Raw genomic sequence first — 18,181 nt, 5'->3', positions numbered from 1 at the left:
ACTATAGAATAGAGATTGCGACCAGATGCAGAAACAGCATGCAAGCAACACACATGTACCGTAGTTCTTTGTACAGTACACACGTACACACACGTTATAACCGACCAATGATCCTACCAATGGCATACGAGGTTTTGTTAATTAATGACACTAGCTGGCGCTATTACTACCGGTATTTGTGTCACGGGCCATCCATGGTTGGTGCACTGATCAATTTCACAAAAATTGTACTGAGAGCTGTAGAGACGACTGAGACTCACACACGTGTTGGTTCCACATACGAAAAAGTAAAACCGAAAACATGGGAAAGGCAAAGAAAAATAGGAGTAGACGCGGAGGAGACCCTGTTACATCAAGTGGACCATTGGCAGACCAGATTGAATGTGATGACAGTGTACGGGTATCACAGAGAAAGAAAGAGAGAAGGAAAACCGAACAAGACGACGCGGTAAGTTGTGTACTGTATTTGTTTAACACAGTCCCACCTGTTATATTCTGTGTGACATCGAACACACTCGACGTCTTCACCGTGTCCATGCATCAATATTGCATGCATATTCTACTGTCATGTAGCCCGACCAGACGCCGTGCGCCTGTTGCGACACTTGTGTAGTAAGTACAGCGACAGGGCTGTGTGTAGTTTGCTGTCATGATGTATGATAGATGACAATCAATGTCCATGTATGCCTAACCATGCTAACCATGCTACCTCGAGTAGTAGGTGTGCGTTCGTTCAACCACTCTCCTTAAAAGTGAACCGTACCCACGCCAGAGAGCGCTTGAACGCTCCCTATTTAAGTGTACCATTCCGTACTGTACTGGGCGAGAAGCGTACCAAAAGCATACCAAAAGTTCGCTGTAAACGTGTGAGCATATCAGGCGCATACGTCGCAATGCAAAGATATCATTCTCTTTGTTCGGGACAGCTGTTTAAGTAGAATTCTACTGTAAAGTTTACTACACCGAATATTTCGTGAGGTTTTTATTTTTGCGAATTTCGCAAAATTAAAGACGTAAAAATATTGACTCTGATCCCCAATGTGAATGTTACGTACGCGTGTACGTCCAGTACACGACTCCACCATCACGAATTTAACCACTCGCGAAATCGTCAGGAATTCCCGATTCGCGAAAATTTAGACTCGCGAAATATATGGTGTATGCAATAGTTCACGCCCCAGGTGAATGACCCTCTTGCTACAAAAAAGTGTGACCTTTTCTAAAAATAACTCGTGAGGTACGCTTCCTTGACAGACCTCTCGAAAGCTTAAAATCTGGCACAGTTTGGTACGGTACGCTTTGGTTCGGTTCGCTTTGGTTTGCTCTACAGCGCTCGAATGCACCCTAGGAGATGCCATGCGCATGCTGGGTGCTAGAGTACTTTCGCACCTACTTGTCAAATGGCCTCCACACATCAAACATGCACAAACTTACCCTTGTTATTCAGAAACTAAGATACTTGCATCTTATTATTCCGAGTCTCCAAAGTCAAATACTTGGGAATAGACGTTAAGTTTTAACACTTAAATTGGTATTTTCCGTTTACACTTACATATAGCGTATGTTACAAGTGTTGGAAAATCATTGGAAAGTCTCTATCACTTAAAATGCAAAAAAAAAAAAAAAAAATATTTTCCTCGGCCAAGTCTTGCGTTAGCGGTTGCAGCTTCAAAATGGTTGAGTGCGTGCGCGAGTGTTTGCTGCATGCTGCCACTTGTATCTTTCTCTATCTTTTCTTCTTTCATTTCCAGGTGGAATCTATTATACCTAAATTTCCCTTTCCTTCCTATCAATCTTTTTTTTTTTTTTTGTGGTTTCCTCTTATCTAACTTTCCTCAATTTCCTATCTAATTGTACTGGTGCTTTCTGCCTAATTGTTCTTGTTGCCCTCATGGGGTGTTTTTCTCTCCTACTACTACATGGGTTTTTCCTTTCTATCCTCTCCGGTATCTTTTTCTTGTGTGCCGTTCTCATTAATCCTTTTCTTCATTTCCTTTTCAACCTGTATAATTCTTTCTTTCCTTCCTAATCATCTTATCCTTATATTATCCTACCTAGTGCTTTCATGTTCTATCTATATTTTGCTCTTTGCTTTCCTCTTTTCTTTTGAAACACATCCATCCTCTCAATTGCTCTCCTTTAAGTTTCTCTTCTTTCTTTCCTTCCATTTTCTTTTTGTGAACTCTATTTTGTAAACCTTATTTGTTTAGTTTTTCCAGGTTTTTTTTTTTTATATCTCTTCTTTCATTTCCTTTCCCCCATTTCTTAGCTTTCTTAAAAGAGATATTCTTTCAACCTTTTCTATAACCACATTTTTCACTATCTTCTCTCATGCACATACACAAACCCTCACACATACACACTTTTTTGTTCAGTACTCTTTGATTTCTGTAATTTCACATTTTAACAAAAACATTCATCTTGAATGTATAAACACAATACAATCAGCAATATCTCAATTAAAAACAAAACAAAACACACACGCGCACACACACACACACAACACGAACAAACCCAATCCTTAGTCAATCACTACCATACAGTACTGCGACTCCGTACAATCTGAGAGAAAGGCAGAAAAAGTCTTATCTTTTTTAAAATGCCATAGAAGAACTTGCTCTGATCACTGTGAGATAGCTACATTCAGATCAGTCGCAGCGTTTGCTGCCTTGAACGTGGTTTGTACACCGTGCTGCGCTGTCTGCTCCTGTGCAACACAGTTATCGCAGAGCGAACTAGCTGTGATCGACATACATGATATTCGGACAAGTGTAAAAGTGTCAAAACGGTGAAAAATTCCTTTTCTACTGGACTTGAATATCACTGCGATGCAAATATTTGAGGCTGTTGGATTATATGTAAAGTGAGTTTGTTCATGTTTGGAGATCAGTTGACAAACAGGTGCGAAAGTACACTAGCGCCCGCATGCTGAACTTGTAATGCTTGCTAACCCTTTTCTTGATCTTCAAGCGACAGATAAAGTCAATGAAATGCTTTATCATGGTCATCCATCATTTTAGTTTACTTACAATATTTATGCTGCTTGAGATGGATCCACAGAATGCAGCATTTGTCTGATGACATAGAATCTATATATCTGTTTTAAAAACATTCAGAGGTGCAGACTCCTCCAAGAGAGTTAGTAATTGAATGCCTGGTGAAAAATATGAGTCTTGAGCGAGGTTTTAAAGTGCTCCAGTTTGTCAATTTCATGGAGAAAAGATGGGAGGGAATTCTGTAGGTGAGGAGTGATGGAAGAAAATTCCTGGGCTTGCATCTTCATAGTAGCACAGCACAGACCCTCCCTTTTAGCTTTGAGATATGTTATGGGCATCTGGATAGTAAGGTCAGATAAACAAAGGCCAGGGTGAGGATGAAGCCGCTTGATTAGGGAAGACCTAGGCGTCCTAAGCCTGATACTGAGGCCTGACCATGAACATGATAAATGGACTTAAAAGATATAAAGTCAGCACTGAGCAGTAAGATCTTAAAATCAATTCTGTTCTGACTGGATTAATTGGAAGCCAGTGCAGCTCAGCCAGGACAGGGGTGATGTGATCATACTTCCTCAGCCCAGTGAGCACACATGTCACTGCATTCTGTCCTGCTTGAAGTTTGTTATAAGTTGCAGATGGAAGGCCAGCTAGAAGTCCAGAAATCCAGTCTTGATGAAATGAGTGAATGGATGAGCCTTTTCTGCTGCTGTCCTCATAAGCAGTGGTCTAATAACTACAGTGTGTCTCTAAAAAAAGTAAACCCAACTTGAACAGCAAATTTTCAGAAAACTATCAAATATTTACATATTATTTTTTCATGGTTAGATAGTCCAATAAGTCCTCTATCCAATGATACCACGTAGGTTATGTAACTCTCATGCATGACTGAGCATGATTCAACTTAGTGAATGGGTGGGAAATCACTGTGGCAAGTTCCGTGATCAGCATACTTTCTCACATTGTACCAGATGGCTCTTTTTGTCGGAGGCTGCCTGTCGGGGAACTGCACCTGAAAAGCCTCTTGAACTTCCACGAAACTTCTTGTTTCCTGGTATCGAGTTACCAGGAACACTCTCTGCTCAATTGTCAACTGTACCATGTTTGGAAAGCATGTGAAGTGTGCCTGTGTCAAGAACAACCTTTGCTGAAGTTGTTATGCAGTCATAGGCCTAACATGTGACAAAAATTTGACTTCAAATATGCCCTGAATGCATGACAATAGCAAGAAATAACTTGCCACAGCGATGATTTCACACCCATTCACTAAGTTGAATCATGCTCAGTCATGCATGAGAATTACATAACCTACATGGTATCATTGGATAGAGAACTTATTGGACTATCCAACCATGAAAAAATAATGTGCAAAATATTTTATAGTTTTTTGAAAATTTGCTGTTGAAGTTGGGTTTACTTTTTTTAGAGACACACTTTACAATGTTACAAAGCTGGAAGTAAGCAGTCTGGCATTCATGTGAAGTATGTCTATTTTCATAGACTGGTCAAAGTAGAACCCAAGGTTAGGGACGTTTTCATTAGGAGAGACAAACTTGTTGCCTAGTTGGTTGTTGTGTGTTTCCATTTCTTTGTGTGTTTGTGAAGTTTGTCAAATATCCCTAATAATTCAATTCGCTTTGCTTCTTTCATTTTGACATACTCATCACGAATCACTCACAACATAACTGCTAGCTCTGCTGAGTCATCTCAGGTTACCTTACAGAAATGTTTACATCTTCCCTATGCCATGCAGTTTGTGGACGAGAAACTATCGAGGAAAATTCTGGAGCAAGCTAGGATACAGCAAGATGAACTGGAATTAGAGCATGGTGTGTCAAGGTAATCATCAGTGCTCCTTCTTTGAAAATAATTCCTCGTTCCTCCTCTATGTACATGATTAGAATAAAGTTTTTCTGTACCATAGGGAAAAATCTGTACCCTTTAAAACCAGAATTTTCATGTGCATGGAACTTTTGCAGGAGGAGTAAAATGCATGCAAAGGCATTTATCTTCACTATGCATTACATGCCGGGGGCAATTTGCAAAAATTTCATGCCACAAATGTTTCTGGTTTTTCAGTAATGACTCTCTCATAATTCTCATGGTGAGAGAAGGAATTGATATCAGTGGAAACTTTGAAGATAAGCAGAATTCTAATCCTAATTGTGTTTATTCCTATTGCTCATATTGTTCAGTATGATATGAAACAGTATTGCCTTACTTATCATAATTCTTTTTTCTTAGTCTTTTTCTGAGGAACCATGTCTCACTTTGAAATATTTTCATTATGCTTTTATGTGTATATAGTTTTTATACTGTAGGCAAAAGTGAAGGATGAGCTAGTCCTCTATGAAGATCAATACTAATCACTAACATGTTTTTTCTGTGCTTCTACTTAAAGGCTTGGAGCGACAAAGAAGCCTACTCCCAATCTCGGTCCAGCTCGTGATGAGGGGTCAGATGACGATGAGGAGGAGGAGGAGGAAGATGACCAGGAGCTGGCACATAGTCACAGACAATTTTTTGATGAGATTGTGAGTTGGTGGCATTCATGTCTTTTCTTTCCTCATTTTTCTCTCCCACACACACTAGAGCAGTCCCACGGCCACTGATGTACTGTAAGTAATATATTTTATTTAGCAGCAAAATGTTTTGGTTCAATATTATGATTCAGTCTGGTGTTACACTGACAACAGTGGTAATCATAGAAGTAACTGCTTGAACAGAAATAAATGCTCTTGGCCAAGCCTAGAATTGCAGCAAATTAAACTTTCTGCCGGCAGTAAGTTGCACAGAGCAAGCAACTATATGCTATTTAACGTCTACAATGTTACATGAGTGGTTATCCTTGGACAGAAAGAATCCTCTTGTTATTCCTTCTGTCTATCCCAACATACAATTATCTATCTATCTATCTATCTATCTATCTATCTATCTATCTATCTATCTATATCTCTCTCTCTCTTTCTCAATCTCTTTCTCTGTATATGTATATTCATGTATGATCTATGTATCTACTATATGTCTATCTTTCTGTATATTTATCTTTATTTATCTATCTGTCTATCATTCCATTTATCTATCTTTCTCTTTTCTTTCATGCAGGAGGTGGATGAGAAGGATGAGGAGGCCTTGCGGCAGTTTATGACGCAGGACGCCCCCACGAGGCGGACGTTGGCCGACATCATCATGGAGAAACTCACAGAAAAGAAGACAGAAATAGCTTCGCAGATGTCAGGCAAGTGTGTGCCGTGCCATCATGGCCTTCGTTAATCTTTCTTCCGCCAAGGCATTTTTATTGCAGCTGATTGACAAATTGTCCTATATCGATGTAAATAAGCACTGAATTGATCAGTGTTTTGAGTAGTAGCCATGATTTAAAAAGAAGTCATGGGCATACGCACTCGAACAGGATTCGAACCTACGACCTCCTGATCTCTGGACAGGCGTCATCTCCACTAGACCACCGAGCTTCCGTCCAACAGCAAGTGTTGGTTCTATATAATCCTTACCAGCATGTGGCAGGTACTACGTAATTATTCAAATGCTTGAAATTCTTCCGCCGAGGTGTTTTTTTTTTTCTATTGCAAGTGATTGACAAGGATTGACAAGGACTCAACTTTTGAGAGTTCCCATTAATTGTCCTTCCCAGAGCTTTCAGCATCTTTGCCAAGTCATGAATACTGCTACAATGAGGTGGAAAACATTGAAATCAATGGAATTTGCCCTGCATCTTTTTCATTCCTTCCATCCACTCTCCCCCTTAGAGAGAAAAGGAAATCAACAAAATATCTGCAAGTATGCCGATAAATCATCCACTGGGGTATATAAAATACACTAATGACCTTTGTACTTGCCAATTCTTGCGAGAAAAAGTATCATTTTAGTCATGGATGTCTCATTTGATCAACATTGTGAGAGTTATGTAGTGCAAGGCAGGTGGCTGGAGTGGTGAAATCCCCTAATCTGTTTTGCTCTAAGTTTGTTTGTTTGGTTGTTTTTTTTTAAGTTGTTTTAAAGAATGGGAAAATTCATTTACTTTCTTTTTTGTTTATGTACTACACTGTATATGTCATTGGGCCAGCTTGACTTTGTATCTGATCCCAATTTATAAGTGGCAGGACACATCATGTTCTCTCTGTATTGATGTTTTTGTTTTGTTTTGTTTTGTTTTTCTTTTCTACTTTCCCAAGTGTAGAATCTGGTGTCCAAACGCCACAGCATGATGATAGAGTGATCCAGGTGTACAAGGGGGTCGGTCAAATCCTGAGCAGGTACCGGAGTGGAAAACTGCCCAAGGCATTCAAGATTCTTCCGGCCTTGAAGACATGGGAACAGGTTTGTTAAAATGTAACTTTGGTCTGCCTCTGCTGTATTTCAATATTTCCTATGCCTTAGCCACGAAGTGCCACTGAAGGCATTATGTCTTCAGGTTGTGTCTGTTCGTGTGTCGTCCGTCCGTCTGTCTGTCCATCCTTCTGTCCATCTGTCTTTCTGTCCGTTATCAATTTTGTAACAGGAAACAATTTACTCATATTAAGGGTTATGAATCTAGTCCTTGAAAAGTATTGCGTGGTGTTCCACAAGGGTCCTTACTCGGCCCCTTCTTTTCATACTTTATATCGCTGATTTCTCAAACTGGTCTGACTCGCTTTCTTTTATCATTTTTGCAGATTACTCTTTCATATTTTTCTCACATCATGATCCTAAAATCTTATTAAAGATTGTAAATGATGAATTGAAATTTGTTCACGATTGGAAATATGCAGATAAGTTATCTCTGAACATCAAAAACTCAATTCATGGTGTTCAATAACATTAATCAGAAAATTCGCCTGCCAGGTCATATAGAAATTGATGATGTCAAATTGCAGCCAGCTGATTGTTTTAGTTTTTTTATTTTTGTATATTGATGATTACCGCTCATGGGAATCACACAATAATCATATGTGTAAATTGCTTGCAGGAAATGCTGGAATTCTCTACAAACTGAAAGATATCTTTCCCATTAACATTCTACAAATATTGTACAGTACTTTAGTTCATAAATGTATTATGGTGTCTCTAATAGGATGGGGAAATTGTGCATCATTTCTTCTTGATTAGATTCTTTTTATCAAAGTCTTTCTTCGTCCATACAAATAAATCCTTTTTCTCAAATGAAGTATTTAAAAAAAGTTTTTCACTCTTGTTTAATGTTGGTATATTTATGTACATATTTTCCACAGATAATCTCCCCAGTGTATTTGCAACCATGTTACCCCCCCCCCCAACAAAACGCTGAAATTCATGTTTACCCTACCCCGCAAAGCTGTCTTATGTATTTGCCTCTGATAAGAGCAGTTTTGCTCCAAAAAACAATAAAGTATCATGGTCCTAAAGTCTAGAATGATATTCCTAGTAATGTATTCATTAGTCATTTCCCTTTCCATTTTCAAAAGCATATCAAAATTTCTAGTTATTACCATGAACTTTGATTTTTCATTACAATGTTTAATTGAAATAATGTTTTGCTACTGTTGTATTTTCTGTACATTTCCCATTGTATTCGCATTTAATATTCTCTGGTAAAAAAGAAAGCGGAGTGTGCATTATGTTTTTGTTGAAAAGTTAAAAAATAGATTTGAATGTAACGTGTGCATGTTATCTGTGGTATGTAGTGCTTTGGTCATGACATATTTTGAGCATTTGCGTGACCTGTAACCCCACCCCCCCCCCTAAAAAAAAAGAAATAATCTTACCTCATTCAAGTTGTGTCTTGCCTCTTTTGATCTCTAGCTTCTCTATGTGACAGAACCTGATAAATGGAGTGCAGCTGCAATGTACCAGGCAACGAGACTCTTCGCCAGCAATCTCAATGCAAAGATGGCACAAAGGTGATGATCAGCCCGAATATAGTTCTCTGTTTCTGTTTATCATTACTCTAAATTTTTACCTCCGCCAAGGGAGGAGGTTATGTTTGCATTACCGTTGGTTTGTTAGTTTGTTTGTTTGTCCGTGTGCAAAATAACTCGAAAAGTTGTGCATGGATTTGGATGAAACTTGCAGGAAAGGTTGAGAATGACACAAGGAACAGATGATTAAATTTTGGTAGTGATCTGGAAATTTTTATGGATTTTATGAAGGATTTTCGATATTTTGGCAGGTAGGATCAATGAACTTGGGAGTTCAAGCTGCGCATTTTTGAGGTTTTCATACGTGCAATAAAGTGCGTGTTCTAGTTTCTGCTAAGGCGAGGTGCGCCATGCAGCTGACGGTTTTATGACGTAACAAAGGCTTCTATATTGGGAAGAAAAAAATTCAGCATGCATACGTATGGGTGGAAATCACTGATATCTGCGGAAGAGCAAGATCATCGGTGGAAAATAGCTGCTTGGCGGAGGTCTGGGCTCTCAGAGTAGTTTTCTAGTGATATTATATTACATTATGAAACTTCACCTTGCTGTCATATAGTGAAAGGATGTAGAATCATACTGGACAAAAAGTATATATACAGTCAACCTTGCCTAAGTCGACCTCGCATAAGTGGAATAATCGTCTAAGTTGAAGGTCTTTTAAAGACTTCTTCTCTGTACTGTAAAACGAAGAATGTTTGCGTGCATTTTAATTTCGCAAATTTCACAAGAACCAAGATTCGCAAAATTAAAATGCACACGAAAGTTCTCGTTTACACTATATGCATTGAATGTTAGCGGCAACTCGTGAAAATCTCATGCCGTGAAAAAGGCTGTTGGCTCCAATTCGTGAAAATTTCATGCCATGAAAATATTGTGTTTTACAGTAATAGTTTATCGATTTTAATCCTTCGTAAATGGGATTTTCTCGAAGTCAAAGGTATTTTTTCAGTCCAAATAGATTAGACTTCAGCAAGGTTGATTGTATATGTATTAGAGTACATATTCCACATAATAGAATTTCATTTTTCTTGCCTAATTGTTGGTGCAGGATCATATTCATATATTATATTCATAATCACATCATATGAATTACTATTGTTCTATCATAGATGTACATAAATGGATAGAGGGCCACATGTATGGAAGAAAATGAGAAGTTGGAAATGTTGGCAGCCTCGCATGGAAGTGGATTTGTTTGAAGGATACACTCTGTGGATTATGTTCAAATGATGTGAAGACACGGTTCCAGAGTACGAAGAGTGCATGTGGTTATAACTGGTACAAAGGAGGATAAAATTTGTCCTTAAAGGGACTGTACAGTACTGGTTGAGGGGAGGATTCATGTTTATAACATTCCTAAGTGAGATAATGAGAAATCTCTTATGAAATATGAAAGAGCATGTAATTTTAAGAAGGATTCAATGTTTATTTGATGAAAATTGGTTTTCAAATGGCTGAGATATTAAAAAAGCGATAATAATAAAAGGTGACAAACCACGCCTTTTATTAGGATCTCTTTGTTTCACCTTGTTTGGGGATATCAGTCATTTCAAAACCGATTTTCATCAAATTAACTTTTGATTCCCCTTAGAATTGTATGCTCTTTGGCATCTCATAGAGTGGTTTCTGAATATCTTGCAAAACATCAAAAGCTAAATCCTCTCCTCAACCAGAACTGTACAGTCCCTTTAAATGGTAGCTGTTGTATTCTGTGGCATACTACTGGCACCTGATGAGTTACCATATTGCATGTTTCACATTGTGATTCATCGTTGTTATCCCTAGGAAATATTGATTTTCACCATTGATTTTCACAGATTCTACAACCTCATCCTGTTACCAAGGATACAGGATGACATCGCAGAATTCAAGAGATTAAACTTTCATTTATATATGGTGAGATACTGGAAAACTCCTGCATATTTTTTCTATGATTTATATAAAGGAATAAATATCTATAGTTCTATAGACAACAGTATTAGAGTGATGGTGAAAATGTGTTCCTTGTATTGTTGTCTTTGATGCTAAAAGTTGAGGAAAAGATTCAGGTCTCAGGTCCTCATGACAGTTTTTAAGATATATTGGCTACAGTTGATTAATATTTTAAATGAACAAAAAGGCAATGGAGCTAAGAGCTGCGTTTTGTATTTACTGCTCGTTTTCTTACCAAATCAGTGCTAATTAGTCGATTCAGAGAGGTTTCATCCAGGGACTTCCTTTTGTAACCAGGTCAATTTACCTGCAGAATGTATGAGTACTGGAAAAGTGGATATTTTTTCATGAGTAATTTTTCGCACTCCACCGCGTAAGACTATATCCTGTGCTTTTAAATTCTGCAGAATAAGCACATTTATTGCTGGAACATATGGCATGCATGAATATTTGCATACTTTTGTTTTTCCGCTGGCTTCTGGTTGCGCGGTATGTGCGAAAATTTCCACAAAGTGAAAATTTCTACTTTTACAGTATATCAATGTAAAGCTGTTTCATCCAAAACTTGCACCTTTCTGATTTTTGTCTGATGAAAACTATTCATTAGAAATTAGACAGTAAGTAGTTTCCCCAAGGAAATGTCTTCAGAGCGTAAGTGACACAAATAGATTTTAGCAATTGAAATAGTTGCCAAGACTAAAAACTTCATGAGACCTATCTTTCTCTCTCCTCTCCCCCTCCCCTCTCTCTCAAAAAAAGAAAATAAAAACTCCCGAAACAAACAAAAACAGAATATAAGTACCATTACAAAATACATAGGGCCAAGGAGCATAATTTATCACAAAGATAGTATTTTACACATACTAAAGTCTGAAAGGATGTACTGTAAAAGTGGAAGTTTTCACGGTGTTGAAATTTTCACACATATCGCGCTACCAGAAACTTGTGCAAAAATAAAAGCACACAAATATTTTTGTTTGCCATATGTTCCAGTAGTTTATGTCTTGATTCTGCGGAATTAAAAAACAGGCAAAAACTCATGTAAACGTACCAAGCGCAAAAAATTAGTCGTGCGAAAATACCCACGTTTACAGTAAACCATGAGATTTGTGTCTTCATTGAACATTCTCTTACCCATAAGATTTGTGTCTTCATTGAACATTCTCTTACCAGGCGCTAAAGAAGGCACTCTTCAAACCAGCGGCATTCTTCAAGGGAATCCTCATCCCCCTCTGTGAGGTGAGAGTTTTTTTTTTTTAATCCTCTACCAAGATGGTTGTGGTCGCTTAAAAAAAGAAAAAAAGAAGAAAAAAAAAGAATGCATTCTTGAGAAATTGAGAGTCCAAATTTAGAAGGCAGAAAGATTTAAGGAAACAGAGAGAAAACTTGGCCAATATTTCACCAAAAACAAAAACAACAAAACACACGAAATATCACCCTATGCAGTGGCGGATCCAGAGGGGGGGGGGTGCACCGGATGTGTGCCCCCTCTTTATTTGTTGTTAAAACAAAAGAAATAAAAAGAAAAAAAATTAGATGAAACCCGGAAGAAGCACCAGAAATATTGTTTCCGCCCCCCCCCCCACCCCCCCTTTACGGAATTTCTGGATCCGCCCCTGCTATGTTTATATTTGGTATGATTGTGTAGATATTGTATCTGCCTCTCATCTGGCATGATTGTGAATATGATGCCTCTATCAAGTGTGTCTCCATATTTTCTGCTTGAATTTTCACACATTATCAGGAAGGGGGGGGGGTAGTTATTCGGGTGCTAGTAATCTGGGGGTATTAATTCAGGGGGTAGTTGTCCTAAGGGGTAATTGCTCTGGAGAGTTAATTGCGCTAGGAGGGCAGTTGTCGGGGGGGGGGGGGGGGTAATTACCCTGGGGGAATTGTCCTAGGGGTAGTTATCTGGGTGGTAGTTATGTGGAGGGTGGTTTTTCCTAGACCCGTATAATGTTTGGTGGAATCCTGTTTATCTATATTCAAAGTGATATGTGTATTTTGTGGCTGTCATGCTGTAAAATCAACATGAAGATAAGTCAGCATGCCATGAATGCAAACATGTAGGTAATGTACTCTAGGTAAAATTTTCCCCGAGGAGCGTAAATGAGGTATTTATATGTGATTAAGATTCCTCTTTTAACCATCTCTCCACCACCTCAAAGTAAATCAACCCTTTCTATGCCTGGGACGTTGGACAGTGTGTACAATATTACAGAGTTATTTGTGACTGTTGGTACTCAGAGCAAACATAGGGTTATAACACAACTGAACGGTACCCAGGTATGCCCTCACTTCGTAATGCTACGCAGATTTGCATGACTGGGACTGTAAGGTTGTGTTGAATGCCAGTCACTGAGTATGTGGATAGCCTTGTGCTGTAACAAAATTCATTTACAAAAGAACAGCTCCACGGTCCTTACCGGGCCTTGCACATGATGCCTGGCAAACTTCTGACAACTATAGGCATCCCGCCACAGGAGAGCCAAGTATTAAAGAGTTGTTGTTCTTGTTCATGTTATTCCAGTCTGGCACGTGCACGCTTCGCGAGGCCGTGATTGTTGGAAGCATCCTTGCCAAGACAACCATACCTGTCCTACACTCGGCAGCAGCCATGCTAAAGGTTGCCGAGATGGACTACAGCGGAGTGAACAGCATCTTCCTCCGCATCCTCATCGACAAGAAGTATGCCCTTCCCTTCAGGGTCATCGATGCACTCGTGTATCACTTCCTCAGGTCAGTGCACAGGATTGTGGGAAGGTTGGGTTATTGAACCTCACTGCACTCTAGTAGGTACAGTTTCATTGCTACAAATCAAAAACTCAGGTCCCAAGATTATTATCTTTAAATTTATTCATTTATTGTATTTGTTCATGTAAAACAAACTTTTGATACAATGAATGAAAACTTGGAGCTCCCGAGCACTTTGTTATAAAAGGGGTCGCCTCTTTTACCCTCAACACATACAGCTTTCCATCAGCTAAAATCAGAGTCCTGCCATAATGGATTTCAATGTGACATCATTTTATTAAAAAATCTTCCTTTTTGATGAGATTTTCCTCACAAGCATGTGTGGAATGGGAACAGTTTTTGTGTGTGCGTGTGTGTGTGTGTGTCATTTTGTGCTTAGACGAGTAAGATGAGTTTTATGTGGTTTTGATTCAACGGAATCAAAGATATGGAATAGAACTACAGTACAATTGACGAGCAAGAAATCCGTGTGCTTTTGTTTTGGCACTAGTTTCATGTAACGCAAAAAACGCTTTCACGCAAAAGGTGCAAAAATTTCCACTATAAATATAGATATCCTACCCTGAGGATATAACAGGCACTCTCTGATATGCTTGCATTCATGAATCAGGTTTGTCCAGGACAAACGGAATCTCCCTGTCCTCTGGCACCAGGCTCTCCTGGCCTTTGCCCAACGATACAAGGAGGACATCTCGTCCGAGCAGAAGGAGGCCCTCATGGAGCTGCTCAAGGCGCATGCCCACCCGACGATCACACCGGAAGTGCGACGCGAGCTCATGAACTCGAAGTCACGCGACTGCGAGGAACCGATGGGCACCGATTAGACGAAGTGAACTATCCAATCGATCTACTCGACTTTGGTGACGTTGAATTCTCCTTAATGTCAGAGGAAATGTCAGCATCGCTTTTGAAGATATATCCAGATTTTTGTGCCTCATCACTTTGTTCTAAATAAAGTGATAGAGGGCAGCAGGATGTATATGCTCATGCCAGAGGAGGCTTTTTCCTTCATTCAAAATCCGCAGGTCTACTTCCAATGTTCTCTTTGCAAGGTTCAACACCTTCAATCACCAGAGTGCCGCTAATGCTTGACGGTTTTTATGGACACCTCGTCTGCATCCCAGAATTGACCGACGGAAACACTTTTTACTCAAGGTTGCAAGGAAATTTTACTATATCTCATATTTTTCTTCAACGTAAACAATTGTATGGTTTTTAGGTATCTTTTTCCAGAAATTTGACTTAAGCATCCACATATATTTGTGATTTCCTCATTTTTTATACAAGTATTTATATTTTTGCCTTCAGAATATCTATTTTACCCCCTTTGCATTAATATGATTTTGGTCAGCAGAGGTTGACAGGCAGCTGTGCTACAGTGTATGCTTTCTTAATTTAGAGGGCTGTGTAGATCTGCCAAGTCTTCCGGATTTTGTAGAAAGTGTCATGAATAATTCATTATTTCTTCATTTCCTCACTAAAGAATGTAAAAGCCTCTCTTAAATGTGAAATATTATTTGCCTGTTGAGATGCATGTAACACTCCAGAAATTCCCAGATAGCTCTTTGCTGTTTGCAGCACTTGATACGTCTGGAAACTGATATCTCAGTCTTAGTTAGTATCAGGAAATGATGCTCAGAGTGCCTTGATTACAGGCTACAAAATGTCAGGATATGAAAGAAGTGTTACCACACATGAATTGCTGTTATTGATGTGTGTGCTGGTGCAATGATAGTCTTTGTTCAAAGCTCACAGTTTTTTACCTGAAGGGCCATGGTTTTAGTGAGCGCCTAATTCAGTTGCAGACAATTTCCCCCCCCCCCCCCTCAATAAAAATGAATAAACCGCAAACCCATATATATATTTGATACTTAGAAAATCTGTCCAGAGCAGGTAGCACAGTAATATCTGGGCATAAAAGCATGTCTTTTTTTTAGCGAAACTAGCAAAATAGCAGCTAGTGAGAAGTACTGACTCTGGAGACAGGAGATGTTGCTCATAAAGTGTGGGAATGGGGTCATTGTATCTTTACAAGAAGGATAGGTGACATCAATAGCAGAATGTCTTGAATCATGCTATCACCATTTGGATTCTTCTAAAAAAACAAAAAAACAAAAATAGTTTGCCTCCAGGGAATTTCTTACTTCAGAAGTGGTAAAAGTATTGCCATGCATGTCATGTCATGATGTGTAACATGACAGTTATGATAGTGTTCATAATACAGTGTATTGTTACCTTCGTCATCATTGGCAAACATGAAAGTGGAATAGTGAAATATTAGTGCAACACAAAATGGATGGCTAAACGAGGACACTACTTGGATATCTTGTGAATAATGTAATTTGTCCACATATACTAGCCAAAGCAGTGTGTTTTACTTTAAAGTCAGAGAAATAAACAACATGCAAAAATTTCCACAGTAAAACCATATTTCTTTTCCTTCTTCTACATAATGTACTTTGATCCTTTTTTTTCTGTTTTTTTTTTTTTTTTTTTAATGCCTCCACCACGAAGGGTTGCTGGAGGCATTATTTTCACTGATTGATCAGTTTATCACTCTTGACTCTGTATAAAGACAAATTATCATTGATTGTTTCATGGATATTTGTACACTGTAATATAGAACTTATACTTCAACAAACAAATATGTAGATCCTACTGTCGTCTTTGCAGATTATGTGCTCTGTCCAGCAGAACTGACATACATTTGTTTTGTATGTGTGCATGTTTGCTTGTTTGTTTGTTTGTGTTTGCTTGTTTTTATCTAGTACATGTGTAAACTTAAAGGGATGGTGTAGTATTGGTGGAGATAAGGATTGGCCTTTCACATTTTTTGAGATATCAAAAAACCACTCATAGATAATACCATTCTTAGAGGAATTCTAAGTTGATTAGATACAAATCGGTTTTAGAATGGCTGAGACATCAAAAAACAACAACAACAACAACAACAACAAAGTAAAACAAAGCAATCCTCATAAAAGGTGGGTTCCACCTTTTATGAGGATTGCTCTGTTTTGGATATCTCAGCCATTTGAAAACCAATTTTTATCAAAGAAATGTTGAATCCCTCTTGGAATGACATGCCCTTTCATATTTCATATGACATTTCTCATTATCTCTCAAAAAATGTCAGAAACCTGAAGTTAGGTTGCAACCGAAACTATACGTTCCCTTTAAAGAGCGGTTGGGATATGGGGCTTTCAAACAAAAATGATGACTTTGCACGAACTCCCACCCTCTTTTTCTTCAGAGTATTATTTGCACATTCTTGTCTAATGTAAATTCATTATTGAAGTGCAATTTTGAGTCATTTTCAAGACACCTGATAGCAAAAAAAAGCAAAAAAAAGAAAAAAAAAAAAAACCAGCACACAAACAAACACTGGATTGGCAAGTTTTTGAGTCGATTCGAAATAAACTGAAGCTAGAGGAAATATTGTGCCAGTTATATACACAGGTAGATGAAAATGACCCATGCAAATAATAGGTTTTGTGATGTCATCAATTTACTAGTCTGCCATCAGCACACACACACACTTTTTAAAAAAAAAATAAAATCAGAAGGAACAAATTATCATTAGCATTTAGTTGTAGGATTAATAACTTAGGTAGTGGTGACTTTAGAGGGAAAAGTGGTTTGTTGTTACATTGTGAACCACTACTGGATATAATATTTTCCCCTTTTATGATGTCACAATGCACAAGACCCACCAATGAGAGATGTGTGAAGCTGTGGCATCATCACCGGATCTAAATTACTTAGCATCATTCGTATTTAAAGTGGTAGCTTTGAAAGAAAGTTCAGACTTATGTGTATCATTCTGTGATGTGAGTGCATATGTTTAACGACATTACATAACTTTCATGTAAATATTTTATTGACATAAAAAAAAATTACAATTGGACTTTCCGCAATATAATAACTTTAAAAATAGTGAATCAATCCAAATGCAGTTTCAAGGTATGAAACTATAACTTGCTACCTACATCTTACAGAAAACCCCATCCGATTTGCTTCAGTGGTCAAAGAGAAAATGCAGATCTTTGTAGAGCACGTCAGGAATCCCTTCCCTTCAAGTTTTGTCCATTGTGTTCACAGTTCCAAGAGCATCCAGTCGCTGAACTTGGAAGAAATAGACCCATGACATGCTTCACAATGATCCACATCTCTGTGTCCACTTAACCAAATTGAATGGGGTTTTCTGCAAAATGTAGGTAAGAAGTTATATTTTCATTACCTGATACAGCATTCAGATTGTTTGATCATTGTGAAAGTTATCAATGCGGAATCGGATTGTATTTTTTATTTTTTTATTTTTTTTTTTTTTTGGGGGGGGGGGAGGGGTAGGCATACTGAATTATTACTATCATATACATGTGTATATATATATATACATATGATATAAATAAATATATATATATATATTTATATATATATATACAGTATATATATATATATATATATATATATATATATATATATATATATATATATATATATATACACATATATAATATAAAGTACATTGTATTGTCAAATTGAAGAGGAATTGCTTTGGGTCTTACAAAGTTACATATATATAGTATAGTTGATCGGTTGACT

General features: G+C 38.0%; 1 protein-coding gene across 1 annotated transcript; it reads left to right on the top strand.

Annotated features, from left to right (window-relative positions):
* The first annotated feature begins 286 nt into the window (after positions 1–286).
* LOC140239498 (bystin-like) lies at positions 287–16,212 on the top strand. Its single transcript, XM_072319330.1, has 10 exons — positions 287–448; positions 4,747–4,832; positions 5,395–5,527; positions 6,099–6,226; positions 7,187–7,331; positions 8,772–8,869; positions 10,708–10,786; positions 11,996–12,061; positions 13,353–13,561; positions 14,187–16,212. Exons 1-10 carry the CDS (start codon positions 302–304, stop codon positions 14,398–14,400), a joined length of 1,305 nt encoding a protein of 434 aa, XP_072175431.1. The 5' UTR covers positions 287–301; the 3' UTR covers positions 14,401–16,212.
* Positions 16,213–18,181: the final 1,969 nt, after the last annotated feature.

This window comes from Diadema setosum, chromosome 16, assembly GCF_964275005.1.
Source record: "Diadema setosum chromosome 16, eeDiaSeto1, whole genome shotgun sequence".
Lineage (NCBI taxonomy): Eukaryota > Metazoa > Echinodermata > Echinoidea > Diadematoida > Diadematidae > Diadema > Diadema setosum.
The sequence above is the reverse complement of the archived record's forward strand: the minus strand, read 5'-3'. Positions and strand labels throughout refer to the sequence as shown.

What these genes read in the sequence shown, in the direction of transcription:
- LOC140239498 (XM_072319330.1), top strand. Translation starts at nt 302, where the DNA reads ATGGGAAAGGCAAAGAAAAATAGGAGTAGACGCGGAGGAGACCCTGTT. An exon ending in GACAATTTTTTGATGAGATT is followed by an intron (nt 5,528 to 6,098) that starts GTGAGTTGGTGG and finishes TCTTTCATGCAG; the next exon opens with GAGGTGGATGAGAAGGATGA. An exon ending in TCCTCATCCCCCTCTGTGAG is followed by an intron (nt 12,062 to 13,352) that starts GTGAGAGTTTTT and finishes ATGTTATTCCAG; the next exon opens with TCTGGCACGTGCACGCTTCG.